Source organism: Sinocyclocheilus anshuiensis, unplaced genomic scaffold (genome assembly GCF_001515605.1).
Source record: "Sinocyclocheilus anshuiensis isolate Anshui unplaced genomic scaffold, SAMN03320099.WGS_v1.1 scaffold1145, whole genome shotgun sequence".
Taxonomy (NCBI): Eukaryota; Metazoa; Chordata; class Actinopteri; order Cypriniformes; family Cyprinidae; genus Sinocyclocheilus; species Sinocyclocheilus anshuiensis.
Genome location: NW_015557118.1, coordinates 175,415 through 194,441, shown reverse-complemented (window position 1 = coordinate 194,441; position 19,027 = coordinate 175,415). Strand labels below are relative to the sequence as shown.

Here is a 19,027-nt window from a genome sequence, read left to right as displayed (position 1 = left end):
GACATTTCCCGACCTAACCAATCACAACACACACTGACCCAGCTAAGATTTCTATTTCAGATAAATAGTGTTCATATCGATATCGGAATTATATCGTATCGACCGAAATTTAGAAATATATCGTGATATAAATTTTGGCCATATCGTCCAGCCCTAGTTGTAATAATGTAAAATATGAGAAAAATAATGTGTTTTTCGAACAACCTAGTATGAGAGCCTGTTCTAGTACACCCCCAAAACAAAATCAAGACTTTGTAACAGAGCATAATAGGACCCCTTTAATAAGAGATCGGTGTGTCATGACACTGGTTAGAACGATCTAATCTAGTGTAAGCTGATTAGCACAGAGACAGGACTTGAATTAAACAACATGCAGAGATGTCAGTTCAATTTTATTCTCATCTGTACAGGAGTATTTTCAAGTGGTTTGAAAACAGAACTGAGTGAAATTTGACACTCTCTGCTTTGTCCTTCTGAAGACAATAGATTTTAAAATTGTGTCAATGTGATATTCTGTCAACTACATTATATTTCTGATGCTACATCTCATCTGACTGAGTGGTTTCTGTTTTTGGATGACATGTTGATTCTCTGGTCCTGTTATGTTTTTCTCACATATCTGTCTCTCTACCTCTCCTTCAACTTCCTGCAAAGTTTACTCACCCTGGACAGTGAAAAGCAAAAGGTGACTGCAAGAATTCACAGAAAGAGACGGCGGAGGGGAACTATGACTTGAGACAAAAGCATGACTTGTTTGTAATTTTGTTTTGTTATCAAGTTCAACGTATTGTTGTATTACAAATTTATAAAATGTTAAATCTAGGTTCCAATGTAATAGAATATATACTGAAAAAGTTATGTACCTTGTGTTTTACATTTTGAGGTAAAAAAAGGATGACCTTTCTAAGGAGATCAAATCAGGAAGCCCAGGTGTCTGAGATAATGACCTTTTGTCTTTATGCTCTTCCTGACCATCTGGCTTTTTAAGCTCAAAGCACAGCTGTACCTTTGTCTCTGTGATAATGCGAAAGTATGGCGATACTGTCAGACTGATTGGATCAGCACCTATGCATTGAATGACACTGTTATACTGATGAGATCAAGGCTGGGAAAATGCCTGTGTCGGGCTGATTCCTGTACTTCATTTGCATGCTATGGGTTAGATTGTCTCCACCTCTACGGAATGTATCCCGCCCCCTTAAAATGTATATAAACTACAATGTATCACTACGTTAGTCAGACTTTTGATGACTGCAGCGCCACGCAGCACGTTCTCAATAAAGAACTCTGCTGAAAATACCCAAGAGTCTCCTGGTCTCTGCTTCGATGAGGAAAAAGTTTCCTACAGTTTGATTAAAATAACAATAGACACTCATTTTGAACTGATCTATTCATTTATTAAAAAATACATTAAAAATGCAATTCGTACATACAATGACCTGAATATACTCGTGTTATGATGAGTGTAAAAAAATGTCTTATCGAAGTTGTAACATGTATGTTCTACAAGAAAATACAATTTTAGTTTTTCCACTTGAAACTTTCACATTCAGTTCAGTGTAGTGCTTGCCATTTCTTGGTAATTATTTGTGAAATTTATTTCAAAGTAAACCCTACACCAAATTTTTCATTCTATATGGCAAGATTAGTTCAGGATGAAAATGTTATTTGGTATGACTCCCCAAAAACCTATCAAATCTATGAATAAATAACTATTTTACCATAAAAATATACTTAAAAGAATTTAGTTTTTAATTAATGATTAATGTGCACACACATATGTATTCAAGGTGTAAGAAAAAATGTCTTATGCATTTTATTTTGCTTCATGGTTACAACATATGACATTTAAATGTTCATTACATTTACATTTTCGCTGAAAATGGTAAACCAATTTCATATAAAACAGCATGAACACAAAGACTGCATTACATATTTTGACCTAGATTTTGGATTCTGTTATATTTCATTTACCCAAAAATAAGTTTATGATATTGTCCTGTAAAATAATTAGCTGTATTTAACATGATCTGTTATGTACTGTAATATAAATAGTGTCGAAATACATCACACTGCCAAACGCATCATAAAATGAGAAGGAAAGGTGAATACATGTCAGGTGTCTCTTGTCCAGTGAATTATGTTGGGTCCATTTCATAAGTTTGTTGTTTCACACACGGCCACCTAGTGGACACATGAAAGAAAACTTCAAATGAATAGACAGGAAGCATAGTTTAGCAAACTTTAGTAAGATGAATACCTACCACAGTTATACAATATGTTTATTTTGTGAATGTCCGTCAGACTTGGTCCGTCTCGCTGGCCAATGGGAGTGTACGGGTCTGGTTTAGGGATGATGGTGGGTCCACCATCCTCTGAGAAGGCATACCTGTGTGTGTGCATCAGTATTCATTTAACTTCAAATTATTTGCTATTGTTTTTTATCGCTTCATTTATAAGAAATTAAATTCTTGGGTTTAAGGGACTGTTTAAACAGCTATAGGCTACATGCATTTCAGATTGTCCACTAATAGCTTAGCAGAAGTATGCATACTGTAACAGTAGATTGCCAATACTCGCCTCCCATAGTGCATGACAGAACTATAGTCATATGCAGTATTGAGGTTGTTTGTCTCATACTTCTTAAAGTTGTGCCTTTGATCTAGGAAAAGAACCATGCATTACTGTCGTACTGAATGCATTGACTCAAAGTAAGTGCTGGTTTCAAACGCTTACTCTCTATGATGTTTTCCCACAGGATGGAGACGTGGTGGTCACGATCAGAGCGAGACTGTTCGTGTACAAATCCCAGAGCATGCATTAGCTCATGAGCTGCCACTCCTGACCACATACAGCCCGGAGACTGCAAAGACACGGTCTGACTGCCTCCTATCATTCCCAGATATGACCAGCAGCTATGGGGTCGACAGTGGACAACAATAATAATAATACAAAATAAAATAAAAAATTGCATACTGTTCAAAGTTTGGGGTTCAGTACTATTTTTTTATGTTTTTTTTTTTTTGCTCACTAAGGCTCCATTTATTTGATCAAAAACACAAAAACAACAAATATTGTGAATTATTATTGTTATTTAAAATAGCTGTTTTCTATTTTAATATATTATAAAATGTTGGTTATTCTTGTGATGGTAAAGCTGAATTTTCAGCATCATTGCTCCAGTCTTCAGTTTACATGATCCTTCAGAAATCATTCTAATATGCTGATTTGAAATGTGCTCAAGAAACATTTATTTAAAAAGTTGTTAAAAACAGTTATGTTGCTTGATATTTTTGTGGAAACTATGATACATTTGTTCAGGATTCTTTGATAAATACAAAGAACAGCAGAACAGCATTTTATACATTTTAAAAATGTCTTTACTTTACCTTTTAATCAATTTATTGGATCCTTGCTTAATAAAAGTATTAATTTCTTGAGAGAAAGAACCCCATTTTTGTATGGTAGTGTATATATATATATATATATATATATATATAATTTCATTAAAAAGATTATCATAAAAAATGATAATTACAATAACAATACAGTGAGTTTTTCAAAATTATGATCAGACTTTTTATATTGTCCTGTAAAATATTAAACATTAAAGAGAACACTAATAGAATATGGCTGTATATGAATCCAAAGTACTCACCCAGTTCTAGACTGGATATTAAGGAAGTTTGCTTCATGTGTGCGAGGCACAAACTTCACACATGTTGCAGAGGAAATGTCCAACATTCCTGTTTCTACGGTGATTCTGTCCATATCATCTGTCGAGACACAAATTATATAAATGTGTTATTTAATAATAAAGACCTTGACTTATCTTTCACTTATAATCATCTATCATGCAGTTTCATAGATCTTACTCACCATATATTGGAGAGATGATGTACGGTACATACACAAAACCATCAACAGATCTGGGCCAGCGGCAAGAATCTCCTAAACATGTGATGACACTGCGGGATCCTGAACCCAGGATGTCACCCTCTCTTAAAGGAAAACCTCTGGACACTGGCGGAGTAAGATAACCACATGTTTCATGCTCAAAGAATAATTCCCTGTAAATATATGTCTGTATCTGTCCTGCACATACGTTGATTTACTCTGAGGATCCTGTCCATGGCATTCATGTCCTCAGGTTTCACATAATGCTCTGTTAAAGAGATTAAGAATGGTATATTTACATCAATATATTGTAACAACCTACATTGCTCACCATGAAATACCAGTTTACCTGGATATTCTCTCTTTGACCTCAGCCTTGTCTGATGAACCAGTGAGGAGTTCTAATACAAAATAAATACATTTATGGGGCATCCATTGGATATGAATACTATCATCATAACTGCAGTAGTATTCAGTCGTTCTTACCTGCACAGGTAAAGACCAGGACTCTAACACCAGTCCCACAAAAATACCCACATAAAGCATCTTGGTGGTCATGCATGTGTAAGTCCTGGTGTTCTGGATGGAATCGAGTATTGCATGTAAACTAAAGTTAGGGCCCTTGCAGCTAGACTATATATACTCTGAGAACCACCCATCTTTACTCTAGGTTGCAGATGGAGGGTTAGCGTGACGTCCTATGTCATTATTTGATATTCGTGTGTTTCCCTAATGAAAGGTTTGGAAAGCATTCATTGGAAAGACAGTTCAGCATTTTTAAGACTGATCACAATAATGGCAATTTAAAGTCTTGCCGATTCTTGTGTTATTCGCCCTGACCATGCAAAACGTGTGCGTGTAGTGTTCAAACTCATTTTAATCTGTAAACAAAATCTCAATAGGCATTTGTGCTGTGTTCACAATATGCTGTAGCAACACGTGATGCAAATAAATAATGCCTCGCCCTTTCTTTAACTTATAATTTTTGCATTATGCCAAATAACAGGTTGTTTTAAATTCAGCTTGCATAATTCATAGTGTTGACACCTCAGTACTTATTCATTAGCTCTGAGATCAGCTGATTCTGAACATTTATCAACCAACAGTTTGGCTTATTTGATTGCAACTGGCTCATGGAGAATTCTTTTGCAATGAAATGAAAGCTTAAATTAAATATCAGAGAAAAATATATTTACGGACAATGTTTATTGATGTAATGTTTGTATAAGGCATCAAGATGTCAAAATCAGCATAAGAAAGAATATAGAAATATCTGAAACAGCAGGTTACAAAAGAATATTCTTATATTAGCAATTTTTAAATCAGCAATCTTCACAATCAGCCATTTTCCTTTAAAAAAATATGATGTTAAAATGTTAAAAGAAGTAAAAGCACTAATGCATTAATGTCAGACTTTTAGCCGTGCAATGGATCATTCATTACTGTAAATGGATTTTATTATGCATTACATTTATACATTCTATTAATCTTCATTATATCCAAGTCGCTGGGTCCAAATCTCTGTCCAATCTTCACGTTCCAGTTTCTTTTTGGTACAATAGTAGGTTCACCATCCTCAGAGAAGGCATACCTGAAATGACAAAGAATATCACTATATAACTGCAGTTGATTATATCCCTCAGTTACCATTTCAAATGTATATCGACATACTTTCCAAAGTGCATGATAGAGCTGTAGTCGTAGGGGGTGTCCAGGTTGTTTGTTTTAAACTTTTCAAAATTCCTCAGCCGGTCTGTTTTAATTAACAGAAGAATAAGTGAGTGATAAAATGACTTTGAAGTATAAGGCTATGAGAATAAAGGAATGTTACTTTACCATTCCATATATTGGACCACATGATGGTGACATACTTGTCCCGGTCAGCTCGGGATTGTTCGTGAACAAAGCCCAGGGCGTGCATTAGCTCATGGACGGTGACCCCTGACCCGGTGCACTCAGGTGTCTGGAGAGAAATGGTCTGTCTACCACCACGTGCTCCCAGATATGACCAGCACCTACAGTATCAGCGATCAAAAATCAGGAGACACACTCAGAATGAAGCCGTTGAAGAGTAATCTCATGTCAATACCCTGTTTTGGGCTGAATATCCAGGTAGTCCCTCTGGTGAGTTCTGGGCACGAAGCGCACACACGTATCATGTTCAATGAGCTTCATGCCTTTCTTAATGTTCTCCACGTCTTCCTCGCCTATGCAGAAGAACAATCAAAACCAAATAATGAGATTTAGTTAGTGATTACTGTGGCACTGTTTATGAAAATCAATGTGTTTGCTTTTCCCTGCTTACTGTACGCATGAGACACTGAGTATGCAATGTACACTTTTCCATCTACAGATTTGGTCCACAGGCAGCTTCTGGCAAAACAGTTCTTCTGACTCCTACTGGACACGGCTATATCGCCTTCTCTGAGGTTGGTGCCATCCACAGAAATGACACCTGCAAGAGAATAATGTTTTTTAATTGGCATCTGTGGTTCCATGAAAACGTTTTAATATCCATGGAAACTTTCCATTGCACAAAATGGTCTTTATAGTGGAAAAAAAGTTATTTCGAGTATTGTTCTTCACACTAAGAAAAATAGTGGAACTGTTCACTGAAAGGTTCTTTATGGAAACTAAGATTGTAGTTCTATGGAATCGCTGTGAAAACTTTATTTTTAAGACTGTATGGATATCACAATAGAGAGGTTAGAACATTTACATCTTTACAGGCTTGTGCAAAAGCTTTACCTTGATAGTCATTTACATCTATGATCCTGTCCATTGCAATTGGAGTGTTTTCTTCGATATCATCTGGAGAAAGTTATAAAACTGTTCAAATATAATGAATTTTCAATGAATAATGACAATTAATACAACACACTTTACCAGAGAAGCTTCTCCTTTGTCTTCTTGCTCCAAAATTTGACTGAGAGGAAATCTGCGAGAAAAATTGACCAAAATATGTGGTTTTGATTGATAAAAAAACAAAATATACTCTTACTGATATGCAGTTACCTGACCAGGCAGGGACAAACATGGTCCTGCTAAGAAGAAGAGCAGTATGATAACCAGTGTGTACTCCATGAGTGCGCTGAGATTTGCTGTCTAAGTTCATTCTGCCTGCCTTTTAAGGGCTCTTTACTAGCTTCCTGTTACATAATGTGTGCTCTCAGTGGCCAACCAAATGTTTGTTTTTCTTCTTTACGCTGTTTTTAATTGCCACATGCACTTGCACATATTTAACTACTACTTTCATTGTATAATGTCGGTGTTTTTATTTAGTTCATAAAAGGTTTTCGCCCGAACAGGGACTTGAACCCTGGACCCTCAGATTAAAAGTCTGATGCTCTACCGACTGAGCTATCCGGGCTCTTGACTACACAGATTCAGGCGGAGATGAAAAAAGTTCGCTGTGAATTTTTTGCAACATTCTATGAAGTTAAAAGTTGATTCAGACATTTCACCATAAACGGAGGCCGTTTCAATTATTGTTCATGTTTGCATGTTTTCCGCATTGCTATCATTCTTATGATCCGTTATTTACTTGTATCAGTCTGGTAAATAACATCATGTTTAGTTTTAATTCAACAGAAAATATGTAGAATCCAATATAAAATAAAACTATGTGGAGCCATTTTGTGTTTATAGTAATTCACAGCCGCTTAGTTTGAACGTCATCCAATCAGATTGTTCTCTCGGTCATTTAATGAACTGCAGTTTGTGCGATGTAGAGTATCCAATATAAAATAAAACTATGTGGAGCCATTTTGTGTTTATAGTAATTCACAGCCGCTTAGTTTAAACGTCATCCAATCAGATTGTTCTCTCGGTCATTTAATGAACTGCAGTTTGTGCGATGTAGAGGTGTCTTTTGCTCATCAAACAGTAAAGTCGGTCTGTGTACAAGAAGTCGTTTTGCTTTACCGTTATGGAGACCCCACAAAACTCTTTAAACATCACCTTTCAGGACGATAAAGAAATACAGGTGAGACTCGCGGCCAAACATTAGCAAACCAAATATGCTAAGCTTCATATGAGTTTGACTGACTCACGCTTTGTTTTTTCGCTGTCAGGATTTGTCAAAACAACTCAAGGATGCCAAAACTGAACTACAGCTTACTAAAGACGAGGTGGAGCAAGTAAACAAAGATGTTAACAAATGGTAATTAATACTTATACCATTATTATCTGTCTGAAATGAAGATTCAGCATGTACGAGTTACTTTGACGTAAACGTAGTAGGGAAATCATTGGATGCCATCATTTTACCTCAGGAACTAAAAAAATAAATAAAAAAATCAAAGTTTAATAACGTAGCCTACAAAACAACTTATAAAATAAAAAATAATAATGTAATTTTTTAGCTACATGCATCAGGGTTTTAGGTGGCCTTTCTATTGCAGATAACAGCTTCTATTCATATTATTGTAGCAGAGAGGAGATGGACCGGAGGATGATGATGATGGTCCAGATGGATGAAGGCCTGTGGAATGCATTGCTTGAACTGGACACTCTGATGCAGGAGAAGAAAAGCCTTGCCAACCAGCTAGAAGAATTAACTTTATCTAGGTATGACTATGCAGATAAACTACCACCCGTCTGTGGTTCTATCCTACCAAAATATGTTGTCTTATTGCTTGTTTTTCCTAGAATCTAATTTGTGGCTTTAGATATTCTACTGAATAATTAAACCCAACAAAATCACTATATACGATTTTGTACGATTGTAAAAGGAGTCGTTTTCTCATTTACTTTCTTCTTTCAATATTAAACCAAAAAACAAATGATCGGATGATACACACGGACCTATCCTGAATGGTGAAAATGACAGTTCTGGAGATTTAATTTTCATCCGTTTCCAAGAATTTAGATAAAGACTTTGCCCATATTGTATTTTAAACTGGGAGTTTGTTATAATTCTTTTATTTAATAATTAAAGCATGGAATTTTCAACGCTATTTTGTTACAGTACCATCGAGTCGAAGCAAGCTCTTCTGAGAAGTTTGCAGGAGGAGGAAAGCAGCCTGCTGGAGCAGGAGTGTGATCTGAAGCTCAAACGTGAGCAGCTGAGGAAAGCACTGGTGGATGCTTCTGCAAACTCAGAGGAAGGTACAGCAATAACCTCTAGCTACAGTTTTGCAGTCTAGGTACTGGCCATGCAGAATAATGCTGTTTGATATTCAACTGGTCTCAATTCGCAGTTTCACAGGGTGAGAATCCAGTTAAACCAGGCTCATCCAGCCAGAGTAAGTCTACAGAAAAGCCAGTGAGAAAAAGGGGAACACGGAAGTGATCACAACATCAAAAAATGCTACTTTTATTTTATTTTTATATTTAGTACAACTAAGCTGCAATAAACATGGAAAATATGGTGATTTTTGTGTATTTTTTATTTGATACAACAGTTGAAATGTTCATTGGAGGTTCATTGGTAGTCACTATACTGAATAAAGTGTAAAGATTCAAAAGACTGACCTCTGGCAATGATAAACTCAAACAGATGTGCTTAAGTTGTCAAACTTTAACCTGGAGGCACTCCTCCAGGGTGAAATTCAAAGATAATGTAAAAAAAAATGTTAAAGGCATCATAAAAATAAAAAAATAGCCTAAATTTCTAAACACACTCATGGTGTTATGTAATTTCTTTCTTCTGTAAAACTTTGGGATAGTATTTTTTATGCGTGAAGAACCATATGCAAATACATTTGAAAACTGAATACATCTAACTTAACTCTAATGGTGGATAGAAAAAGTTATGCTGCCAATTTAATAAATATTCCACAGATAATAGATGACTGTTTCTTTTGGCTTTTGTTCAATTGACAATTAATGCTGTCTTTAAAATAAACACTGTTTTTTCTCACACAGTTATTTACATGAAAATATATATATATTTTAAGAAAAAGGGATACAATTACAAGGATACATCATGTTTGGAAGTCTTTGGCATCAAGAGTCTTGGCAACAGAACAACATCGCGCTGTAGTTTTAGGACACTTGTCGGCCACCGTAGAGCACAAACACGTGTGTAATGTAATATGATTCATTTCAGCTTACGCGGAGTGAACATATAAATTAAAACCATAAGGGACCGATGCTTTTGCCAAAAAGGTAAATATATACATTAACAGTGATCACTGATAGTTAAGTGAGCTGAATTATAGCGTTAGCACAGCATTGTATCTTTGCAATGCACGTGCTGAATCAGGCGTTACTCTTGTAGGGAAGCAGCTGTCCGATTGAGAAAAATATGGACATTGCTTTGGTTTACCGACAGTCCCGATACTGAATGTTTAGTGTATTTGAGTAAAGTTCACATTTTTGTTCTTCCGTGTGTAAAACTCACGGTGTGCCACTCTTCTCCCGCTGTACTCGTGTGTCTAGGTGATAGCGCTGGTTTATGTTGTCGACGGAGTCATGGCTTCTGCGGAGCAGCGGTGTGTGTTTTCGCTGTGTGCGGATGAGACGGTGACCGCTGGGCTTAGAGAGGTGTCTGGACTGCTGGGTCATCCTGAACCTCCCCTGCTCTCTGCTAACACGTCCAGTGAGGGTAAGTTAAGAGAGCCAGACTGACTGCTCCAATGAGATCGCACACGGCTGCTGATCGGGTGTTTATAGCACACTCTTCATAACCCTGACAGATGTTGGCTCAATGAAAACTGCATCCGCCGTTGAGGTGTCCGACAAGATGTTCTGCTCGGCCTGTCGGTGTCATTTTGAGAGTCGAGAGGAGCAGGTATGAGTAATTGATTACAGTGCTGATACGATCAATTAAAGTATGCTTTTGTAGTAAAACCTTTAACCCTATGTGTTAAATGTCTGCAGTTCAAGTAGTTTCTTGTATAAACTGTGCTAATGCCTGACTACTTCTTCCACAGCTTGGCCCAGTACGTATTTTTCACCATTAATTTATCTAATATGAATTTTTAAAAAGTGTTTAAGTTATAAGTTGTTAGAGTTATAAGCCATGAACCAAACCAACCAGCTAAGATGTGAATTGCAGCATTATACAAACTTTGATTTAAAATATGAAGGTATTTGAAAATAGACAGAAGACTGTGTACTTAACAGCTTTAATATGGCAAGAAAAGGGTATGATCCACTGATCTATAATATATAGATCAGTGGTATAATCACAAAGATATCATATTTGTTTCATATTGTTGTTGCTATTCAAATATGATTATTTCAAAAATAAGGTATGCACACTGATAGCTTCAACAAAAGCATATACCTTTTAGACATTTATTTGCATACTGAATCGCGAATGGTCACAAATTTTCCCAACCCTCATGTCATTCCAAACTCGTATGATTTTCTTTCATACAAGTTTGGAATGACATGGGAAATGACAAACTACTACTGTGCTGGTCTTCTGAAGTCATGTTATAGCTGTGTATGAGGGATAGAAAGAAATGTAATCTGTATGTTAATGCAGTCCCAGTCTTTTATCAGATGGAGCATTACAAACTTGACTGGCACCGCTTCAACCTGAGACAGCGGCTGGAAGGAAGATCAGTGGTCACCGTGGAGGAGTTTGAGAAGAAGACTGGCACAGGTAGAGTCATGTATGCTCATATGACTTTACTGACGAACCGTTTTATGCCATCCAGTTTGCATAAGTGTGATTTTTGCGTAATCTTCCTGTCTGCCTTCCTGTTAACAGGTGACATTTCAAGCATTTCGGGTTCAGACTCAGACAGTGAGGATGGGGATCTTGGAGATGAAGTGGGCCCTGAAGAGACAGACAGTGCTCTGGACACAGATCAGTCCACATGTCGACATTCTACCAAAGCAGTCTTTCAAAACATGCAGGGACAGTTCCTGTCATTGTATCGCTGTGTTCTGCAAAACAAAAAGGTGAGTAAATCTATCCATCATTTCTCAGATTTGTTAGTCTGTGCCTAATTGACAAGAGCATTGGCTAAGAAGAATCCCCACTCAACAGATTATTTTCAGAGGCATTTTATTGTTTGAAGCAGTTTCGTAGAAATAGGACAGAAGAGGACAGGATCAGAATAGGACCTTAAGCTGGGTTTTCCTGTTTGGTGTGATATTTAATGCCTCTTTAGTCCTATTTAGCTACTTGTTAGCAGCAACCACCTTTTTCAAGACACGGAAAAGCTTCAAAAACCACAATTGAGTATCATAGAATGAGATGGGAAAACATCTTGAGCTTGTGTTAAGCATACAGACCTTATTTAAGGCAGTTAAACTAAAACACGGCCAAAAGACTCACTGACTTTAGGACGATAGAACCAGAAGTTCAAAAATGCTAAGTCATTTCCAGGTTTTAGGAGTCGTTCCTGCAGCACTTTTTTCTTTCAGTCTCATCTGATTCTGTTGTCATATTCAAACTCAGGACAATGAAGAAGACTTGGTTTCCTCTTTACTGAAAATATCAAATAACACTGTTTGGGTCATTCTGATGACTGGCGGTGGACACTTTGCTGGAGCGGTTTTTAAGGGGTCAGTGAAAAGTTCAGAAGTTTGTCTATAACCACAAATATTGGAATTAATTGCTTAATAATTAGGTAAGTAAATGCTATTCCCTAATTGATTCATCTAACACATAGAAAAGAGATTGTGCAGCATAAGACGTTTCATCGGTACACGGTGAGAGCGAAGCGAGGGACCGCACAGGGACTGAGGGACTCTCAGAACCGCAGCCACGCTCCTAAATCTGCAGGGGCAGCCCTCAGACGTTACAACGAGGCAGCGCTGCACAAGGTCAATTTCAACCCTTTGTTATATATAAAAAGTTGAATAACACTAACCTGCATAGAATTTATAAGTTTGGAATTGTTATTGATGTATACGCCCTTTTTTAACCAGGATATTCACGATCTTCTAGAAAGCTGGGCTGAGTATTTGAAGGAGGCAAGTGCCATCTTCCTGCGAGCACCGAGTTACAATAAGACCATATTTCTTGGAGGTCGTGGAGCACCACTGGACAAAAAAGATCAGAGAGTCCGGGTACTTCCTTTTGCCACCCGTAGAGCAACATTTAGAGAAATACAGCACGTTTTTGATCTCCTTTCAACTCTACACGTTTATCGTAAGTTGAGATTTGCTGCCATGTAATATATATGTATTTTATATATGTTAATTTCTTTCCTTTAATATGATCGTCTGTTACATTCCAGAAAAGGACACTGAAATCTCCAGTATTTTCAGTCTTTCAAAGAGAGTGTGGAAGAAGAAAACTCCTAAACCTGTTAGTCATCCAGTCCCAAACATCAATGGTGCGTCTGAACCCTGACTGTGTCTTACGTACTGTGCTTCTGAAAATATCTTATTAACTTATTAAAGGGCTGTTTTGTGGTCAGTGCCTACAGATGGAGAAGAGGGTAAAGAAGAAAGTTCAGGGGAGGAAGACTCAGGAATGCTAGAGACAGTGGAGGAGACACTGGGAACTCTGGACCTCAGAGAACATGAGGTGCAGCTTAATAAGAAGAAAAGGAGGAAACGGAAAGAGAAGAGAGAAGGTAAAGACCTTTACAGAAGAAAAGTAAAATGCTTTTAGTAAAGATAAGAGAAGATTATTAAAATACATCTTGTTTTTCTTGTGTCTTCAGATTCGAGCAACAGAGAAATAATAACTGAAGAAAAGGTAGATGATAAACTACTGGAAGAAGGTGAACTGGAAGGTGAAGATGACTCTAAAGAGACGCAGAGAAAGTCAAAGAGCAGGAGGAAACCGAAAGGCAAAAAACGTCAGCCAGAAGAAGGTAAAACACTGATGTTGGAGCCAACAGTCCACTCACAGTTTGCTGCAAAGCCTGCAACAGCAACACGGTCCAAATAATTCTGAAGGGTCATATGCACTAACAAAATATAAAAAAAAAAGGTTTTTTTTTCTTGGAAGAAAGAAATTCATATTTTTATTCAGAAAGGATGCATTAAGTCAATCAAATGTGACAGTGAAGCCTTTATAATGTTATAAAAGGTATTCCAAAAAATTCTGTTATTTTTTCAACGTTAATAATATTATGAAATGTTTCATGAGCACCAAATCAGTATATTAGAATAATTTCTGAAAGATCATGTGATACTGAAGACTAGAGAAAATTCAACTTTGACATCCAAGGAATAAGTTACACTTTAAAATATATTCAAATACCAGTTATTTTAAATTGTATATATTTTTTTTTCAATATATCTTTTCAGAAAAAGTGGATGAGTCTTGGGAATATAGTTTAAGGGACGCTCTCTACACCGCCTGTAAAACGGGGGACATCCAATCATTACTCACCCTCCTGCAACTACCAGAGGACCAGGAAGAGGAAAAGGATAGAGAAGAGAAGAACACCACCTCTAGGGTGTCATGTCTTCTCAACAAGCCCATAGACTCAGCAGGCTTTACTTTACTGCATGTGGCATCAGCAGCTGGACAGAAATCAGTCATCAGACTGTTAATGGATGAAGGGAGTGATCCAGCTAACAAGTATGCACATACAGAATCATTCTAATAATCAATTAGCAGCAGCAGGTTTTCATGTGGCTGGATGGGTTGTTCGGTTCTAAATAGTGGTCAATGTCTTTTTTAGGGATAAGAAAGGACAGACTCCATATGGCGTTGCTCCTGAAAAAGATACCCGCGACACATTTAGAAAATACATGGCTGAACACCCTCATAAGTATGACTACACTAAAGCACAGGTAGACAAATCTACATTATGATGACTAGCAACACCACAAATAGTAACAAAATCTTCATTTGCTTAGAGACCACAAATAAAAATGATCCTAATTTTCACTTTAAAACAAATTAGATTTTAATACATATTAAAGACGATTGTAAAATGTTTTTACTTAGAGATAATAATGAGATAATGAAGATAAAACTAGTGGTCTCAGACCTGCACTATATACAAAGGTTTAATAATTTATTTATGACATGTTATTATTGTATATAACATATTTTCATAACATTTTTAAAATATATAAAAAAAAAAATACCAGGTTTAATTTTTTTTTTTTTTTACTTTTGTATGTACAGCTGCCTTGTCTTTGCAACCCAAAGTAATAAATCTATCACTTATTCCTGTATTTTCTTTGCTTTAATATGTTTAAGGTGCCTGGACCACTGACTGAAGAAATTGAGTCCAAAAAGGCAGAGAAGAAGAAAGCCCAAAAAGCAGCACGGAAACAGAGAGAGAAAGAGCAAAAAGAAGAGAAACTTAAGAAGCAGCAAGAAGAGGAGGAAAAGAGGAGGTTCATAGCTCTTAGTGACAGAGAGAAGGTGACTACTTAATTTCTTCCTCGTGTTGTAGTTCTCATGTGGATGACCTATTGTGATTGGCCGATTATGTCATATTTCTGATGTCACACAGCGAGCTCTGGCTGCGGAGAGGAGATTGGCTGAACATATGGCCACAACTGGAGTATCACTCACTACCATCAGGTATTACCTTTTATTATTTAATAATATCTCTATGGAGAAATATCTGTCCTTTATGCAAGTCATCATTAAATTTCATCCAAAAATAAGTTTTGTAATAGCTAGCATAAAAATGTTTTTAAAGGAGATGCTTTCAGTGTGGAGAGTCATTACTGGGGAAGATTCCTTTTGAATATCTGGACTACTCTTTCTGTTCGCCTCGCTGTGTCCAAGCCCACCGCAAAGCCAATGCAGCAGCCCGGCCCTGACCTCTCACCTCTCACATCCTACCACACAGCATTAGAGGACGTGAAGGTGTGGTGCCATATTGTGGACATATTTCATTTTACATGATCTGGGAGTTGACTGGATTTTACAAGAAACATATCAAGGATTTCACAGTTATCTTTGAAATGACAAGACTATGATAGATTACCTGAAATCAGAGAAGAGAATGATTAATAAGATTGATTCACAGAAATCTTGAATATCTGTAATTTAACATGGCTACTCTGATATTGTATTACTTTTCAACTCAAATCAGGACACAGACCAACCACTGTGTTTCAAAAAAAGTTCTACATCTTCATGAGATAATAGCTCATTATAAGTCATAGTTAATTCAGAACTGTAAAGTAAAATCATGGCGTGTTTTATGTTTTACAATGTAAAACTCACACATTTTTGGTAAAAATGTTGTTGAAGTTTATTCTTTTACATTGTTTGGCAGCTGCTGCAGTTTTAGATTGTACAAATACAGTTGAAATCATCATTGATATGATTCTTTTGGTGTAATACTGTTTCCAAACTAGCATGATTTATGATAAAGAAAAAAGGTATATGATTGACAGCACAGAATGCTACAGTCACTGAAATTAAGTCAAGGATCACTGTTTTTTTTATATCTATTATTCATTTATTACTTATTGCTTAATTTATTTCCAAGTGACTAGATGCATTTATATTATTCCAGATATTTTACATCATGACTGTCCCCCTCAAAAACGTTGAATATGGAGTTATGACACTGAGATTTAAATCATCTTCTTTTAAAGCAGATAAACTTTAATGCACATCAAGGTCTTGACTTCTTAGATTTGTCAGAGTACGAAAATTAACCTCAGCACCTTGGTGTGGAAAAACTTTAGCATTTTTACCATTTCTAAAGAAATAAACTGACCAGTAAATTGGGCAAATGTGGCAAAAATTACAGTGTTATGCATTATAATGGCTGTATTTCTCTGTTATACTTGATAGATTTGAGCAGAGATGATGGAGCTATACTGAAACTGGTTATCACTGTTAGAGTATATGATCATGTCTTCTGTCCAGTGTTGTTCAGCTGAGGCCGGTCCATAAACAGGATTCTTCTGTGTGAAGGAGCTCTTTCCAGCTCCAGCACTGTGATGTTGTTTGGCTGAGTGGCACTAAGAAAAGGTCCAGGGACATAGAGCGTCTGTTGGGGGCCCCTCTGGGGCCAATACCTTCCCAGGTTCACCTCATTTACCCACACCTGACCCTAAAAGAGAAAAACAGAATTACACAACACTGCCATGTAGTTACTCAAGATAACAAATACTAGATATTCTTCATAATACAAAAAATACACCTTACCTTAGTCCATCCATTAAGTTTTACAAAAGTGTCCCATGCGAGGCCTGTAGACTTCAAGGTTCCTGAGTAGATCATTGGTCCGTCTCCTGCTTCCATCGCTGACCCTGAGTGAGCCGCTTGCAGCCAGCCATTGGCTACGGCAGTGTCAATGTCCAGTGGATAGATTGACCAATCAGTGAGCACGTCATTGCCCAAAATGAGGTTACCCAAGAGACCCTGAAAAAGGGGTTTTATATACTTTATTAATAGAATTTTCTCAGTTGGTTTAGGGAATATTAGCTAATCTTGCCATATTTCGTTAACTTGCCTTTTTATCATTGATATAACTGCCAAAATTGACCCTGCCCATGTTCTCCACGAGTATGTCCAACTGATCCCCTTGTTGTCCTGTAACGTTCATCACCAGTGCAGTGTCCCTCTCCATAAGCCCCTGGTACACCTGCTCACAGACAAGTTTCAATCTAAACCATCTTTTCTGCCAAACATCTGCCTTTAAAACAAAACCATGGTTAAGATGAGATTTAAGTGTAGGCCCTAAATAAACAGTTAAACATTAATATATCTCAGTCAGCGTATTGGTTAATCTTTCTCCATTTGATTATGTAAACTGAAGTGATCAGCAGTTTGGTTTTGTGAAAATTTTTTATTTTGTCTTGAGGGTGCACTCAGTAGCTGTGTTCTAATTGGCAGGGTCCCAATGCAGTGTTCACTGCTTCCTGAGCACAGGATATCAGTTGAATGTGAGTTGCGTACATTATAAGAGTATGAGGTATGAAGACATGATATACTTTTATTTAATATTTGTACCTATGTATAAAAAAGGGTTATTATAGTTAACTAAACCCATGAAAACATACTTAAACATTCATTGAAATAAAATATTAAAAAACTTTTTTCACCTAGTTGCCAAAACAGTTTCTACATTTTTGTTTAACTTGATGTACTAAAATAAATACAACTGAAATAAAATTAATACAAATTATATAGACTGTGTTAAAAACAAAAAGTAAAAAATAAATAAATAAATTATAATGAAAACCAAAATATATTATTAAAAACAAAAAATTAACATGATAGATTTAATTCGATTCAATACACTAAAATACATTAAAATAACACTTTTTTTTTTTTTAATATTAAGCTATTATTAATTTAATTAATATTAAAGGGGTCCTATTATGCTTTTTCACTTTTTCAACTTTAGTTAGTCTGTAATGTTACTGTTTGAGCATAAAAAAGATCTGCAAAGTTACAAAGCTCAAAGTCCACTTCAAAAGGAGATATTTTATTTAACAGAAATCACTTTTCAAGAACTACAACGAACGACTCGTTTGGACTACAACGCATATTTTCCGGGATTTGTGATATCACAAATATCGACGAATGGGATGAGACCTGGTTGAGCTGCACTAGAGAAGGCAACGAGTGTTATCACTGTGTCAGAGACATGCTAGTTTTCCCAAGGCATACGAACTTAGAGTGGTTACAATCATCCGGGTTTAAATCGTGCTCAAATTTATTTGATATTGATGCAATATTTACACTGAAGCTCGCAGGCGGCTATGGTAAGGGGCATGACATTTCCCGACCAGGCGCCGAGTGGAGCCAATCACAACACACACTGGCCCAGCTAACCAATCACAGCACACACTGGCCCAGCTAACCAATCACAGCACACACTGGCCCAGCTAACCAATCACAGCACACACTGGCCCAGCTAACCAATCACAGCACACACTGGCCCAGCTAACCAATCACAGCACACACTGGCCCAGCTAACCAATCACAGCACACACTGGCCCAGCTAACCAATCACAGCACACACTGGCCCAGCTAACCAATCACAGCACACACTGGCCCAGCTAACCAATCACAGCACACACTGGCCCAGCTAACCAATCACAGCACACACTAAGCAATCACAGCACACACTGGCCCAGCTAACCAATCACAACACACACTAAGCAATCACAGCACACACTGGCCCAGCTAACCAATCACAACACACACTAAGCAATCACAGCACACACTGGCCCAGCTAACCAATCACAACACACACTAAGCAATCACAGCACACACTGGCCCAGCTAACCAATCACAACACACACTGGCCCAGCTAACCAATCACAGCAC

The 19,027-nt window shown here is 37.0% G+C and overlaps 4 protein-coding genes and 1 non-coding gene across 7 annotated transcripts in view; 1 reads left to right on the top strand and 4 right to left on the bottom strand.

The window, feature by feature from the left end:
* Positions 1-2,170: 2,170 nt before the first annotated feature.
* hce2l1 (high choriolytic enzyme 2-like 1) lies at positions 2,171-4,455 on the bottom strand. The gene is made up of 9 exons (XM_016472799.1): positions 4,384-4,455; positions 4,247-4,298; positions 4,100-4,165; positions 3,880-4,023; positions 3,659-3,776; positions 2,737-2,915; positions 2,581-2,662; positions 2,265-2,389; positions 2,171-2,184 (listed from the first exon to the last, which is right to left on the bottom strand). Exons 1-9 carry the CDS (start codon positions 4,453-4,455, stop codon positions 2,171-2,173), a joined length of 852 nt encoding a protein of 283 aa, XP_016328285.1.
* A 789-nt stretch (positions 4,456-5,244) lies between these two features.
* Positions 5,245-6,982, bottom strand: hce2l2 (high choriolytic enzyme 2-like 2). Its single transcript, XM_016472804.1, has 8 exons — positions 6,913-6,982; positions 6,784-6,835; positions 6,646-6,708; positions 6,203-6,352; positions 5,987-6,104; positions 5,734-5,912; positions 5,569-5,650; positions 5,245-5,488 (listed from the first exon to the last, which is right to left on the bottom strand). The coding sequence occupies exons 1-8, from the start codon at positions 6,979-6,981 to the stop codon at positions 5,356-5,358; spliced, it is 846 nt and encodes a 281-aa protein (XP_016328290.1). The 5' UTR covers position 6,982; the 3' UTR covers positions 5,245-5,355.
* Positions 6,983-7,194: 212 nt separating this feature from the next.
* On the bottom strand, positions 7,195-7,267 carry trnak-uuu (transfer RNA lysine (anticodon UUU)). Its single transcript has one exon. It is a non-coding gene; the product is annotated as a tRNA-Lys (tRNA).
* Positions 7,268-9,901: 2,634 nt separating this feature from the next.
* Positions 9,902-16,159, top strand: ankzf1 (ankyrin repeat and zinc finger peptidyl tRNA hydrolase 1). 3 transcript variants are annotated; one of them, XM_016472813.1, is made up of 16 exons: positions 9,902-10,008; positions 10,282-10,447; positions 10,539-10,633; positions 11,353-11,455; positions 11,564-11,757; positions 12,260-12,366; positions 12,474-12,627; positions 12,733-12,955; positions 13,044-13,142; positions 13,236-13,385; positions 13,476-13,628; positions 14,068-14,344; positions 14,448-14,559; positions 14,975-15,142; positions 15,234-15,304; positions 15,426-16,159. In XM_016472813.1, exons 2-16 carry the CDS (start codon positions 10,315-10,317, stop codon positions 15,547-15,549), a joined length of 2,163 nt encoding a protein of 720 aa, XP_016328299.1. In that variant the 5' UTR covers positions 9,902-10,008; positions 10,282-10,314; the 3' UTR covers positions 15,550-16,159. The 3 variants fall into 3 exon arrangements, with proteins under 3 accessions (XP_016328299.1, XP_016328298.1, XP_016328297.1); XM_016472812.1 differs by having other exon boundaries at positions 9,903-10,008; positions 13,227-13,385; positions 14,071-14,344; XM_016472811.1 differs by having other exon boundaries at positions 9,903-10,008; positions 13,227-13,385.
* An 89-nt stretch (positions 16,160-16,248) lies between these two features.
* glb1l (galactosidase, beta 1-like) overlaps positions 16,249-19,027 on the bottom strand; it is a 9,278-nt gene continuing 6,499 nt past the window's right edge. Inside the window, exons 14-16 of the mRNA XM_016472814.1 lie at positions 17,202-17,333; positions 16,895-17,110; positions 16,249-16,799 (exon numbers count right to left, since the gene is read on the bottom strand). Of these exons, the coding sequence (XP_016328300.1) occupies positions 16,596-16,799; positions 16,895-17,110; positions 17,202-17,333 (552 nt within the window). The 3' untranslated portion in view covers positions 16,249-16,595. The remainder of the gene's footprint in view (positions 16,800-16,894; positions 17,111-17,201; positions 17,334-19,027) is intronic.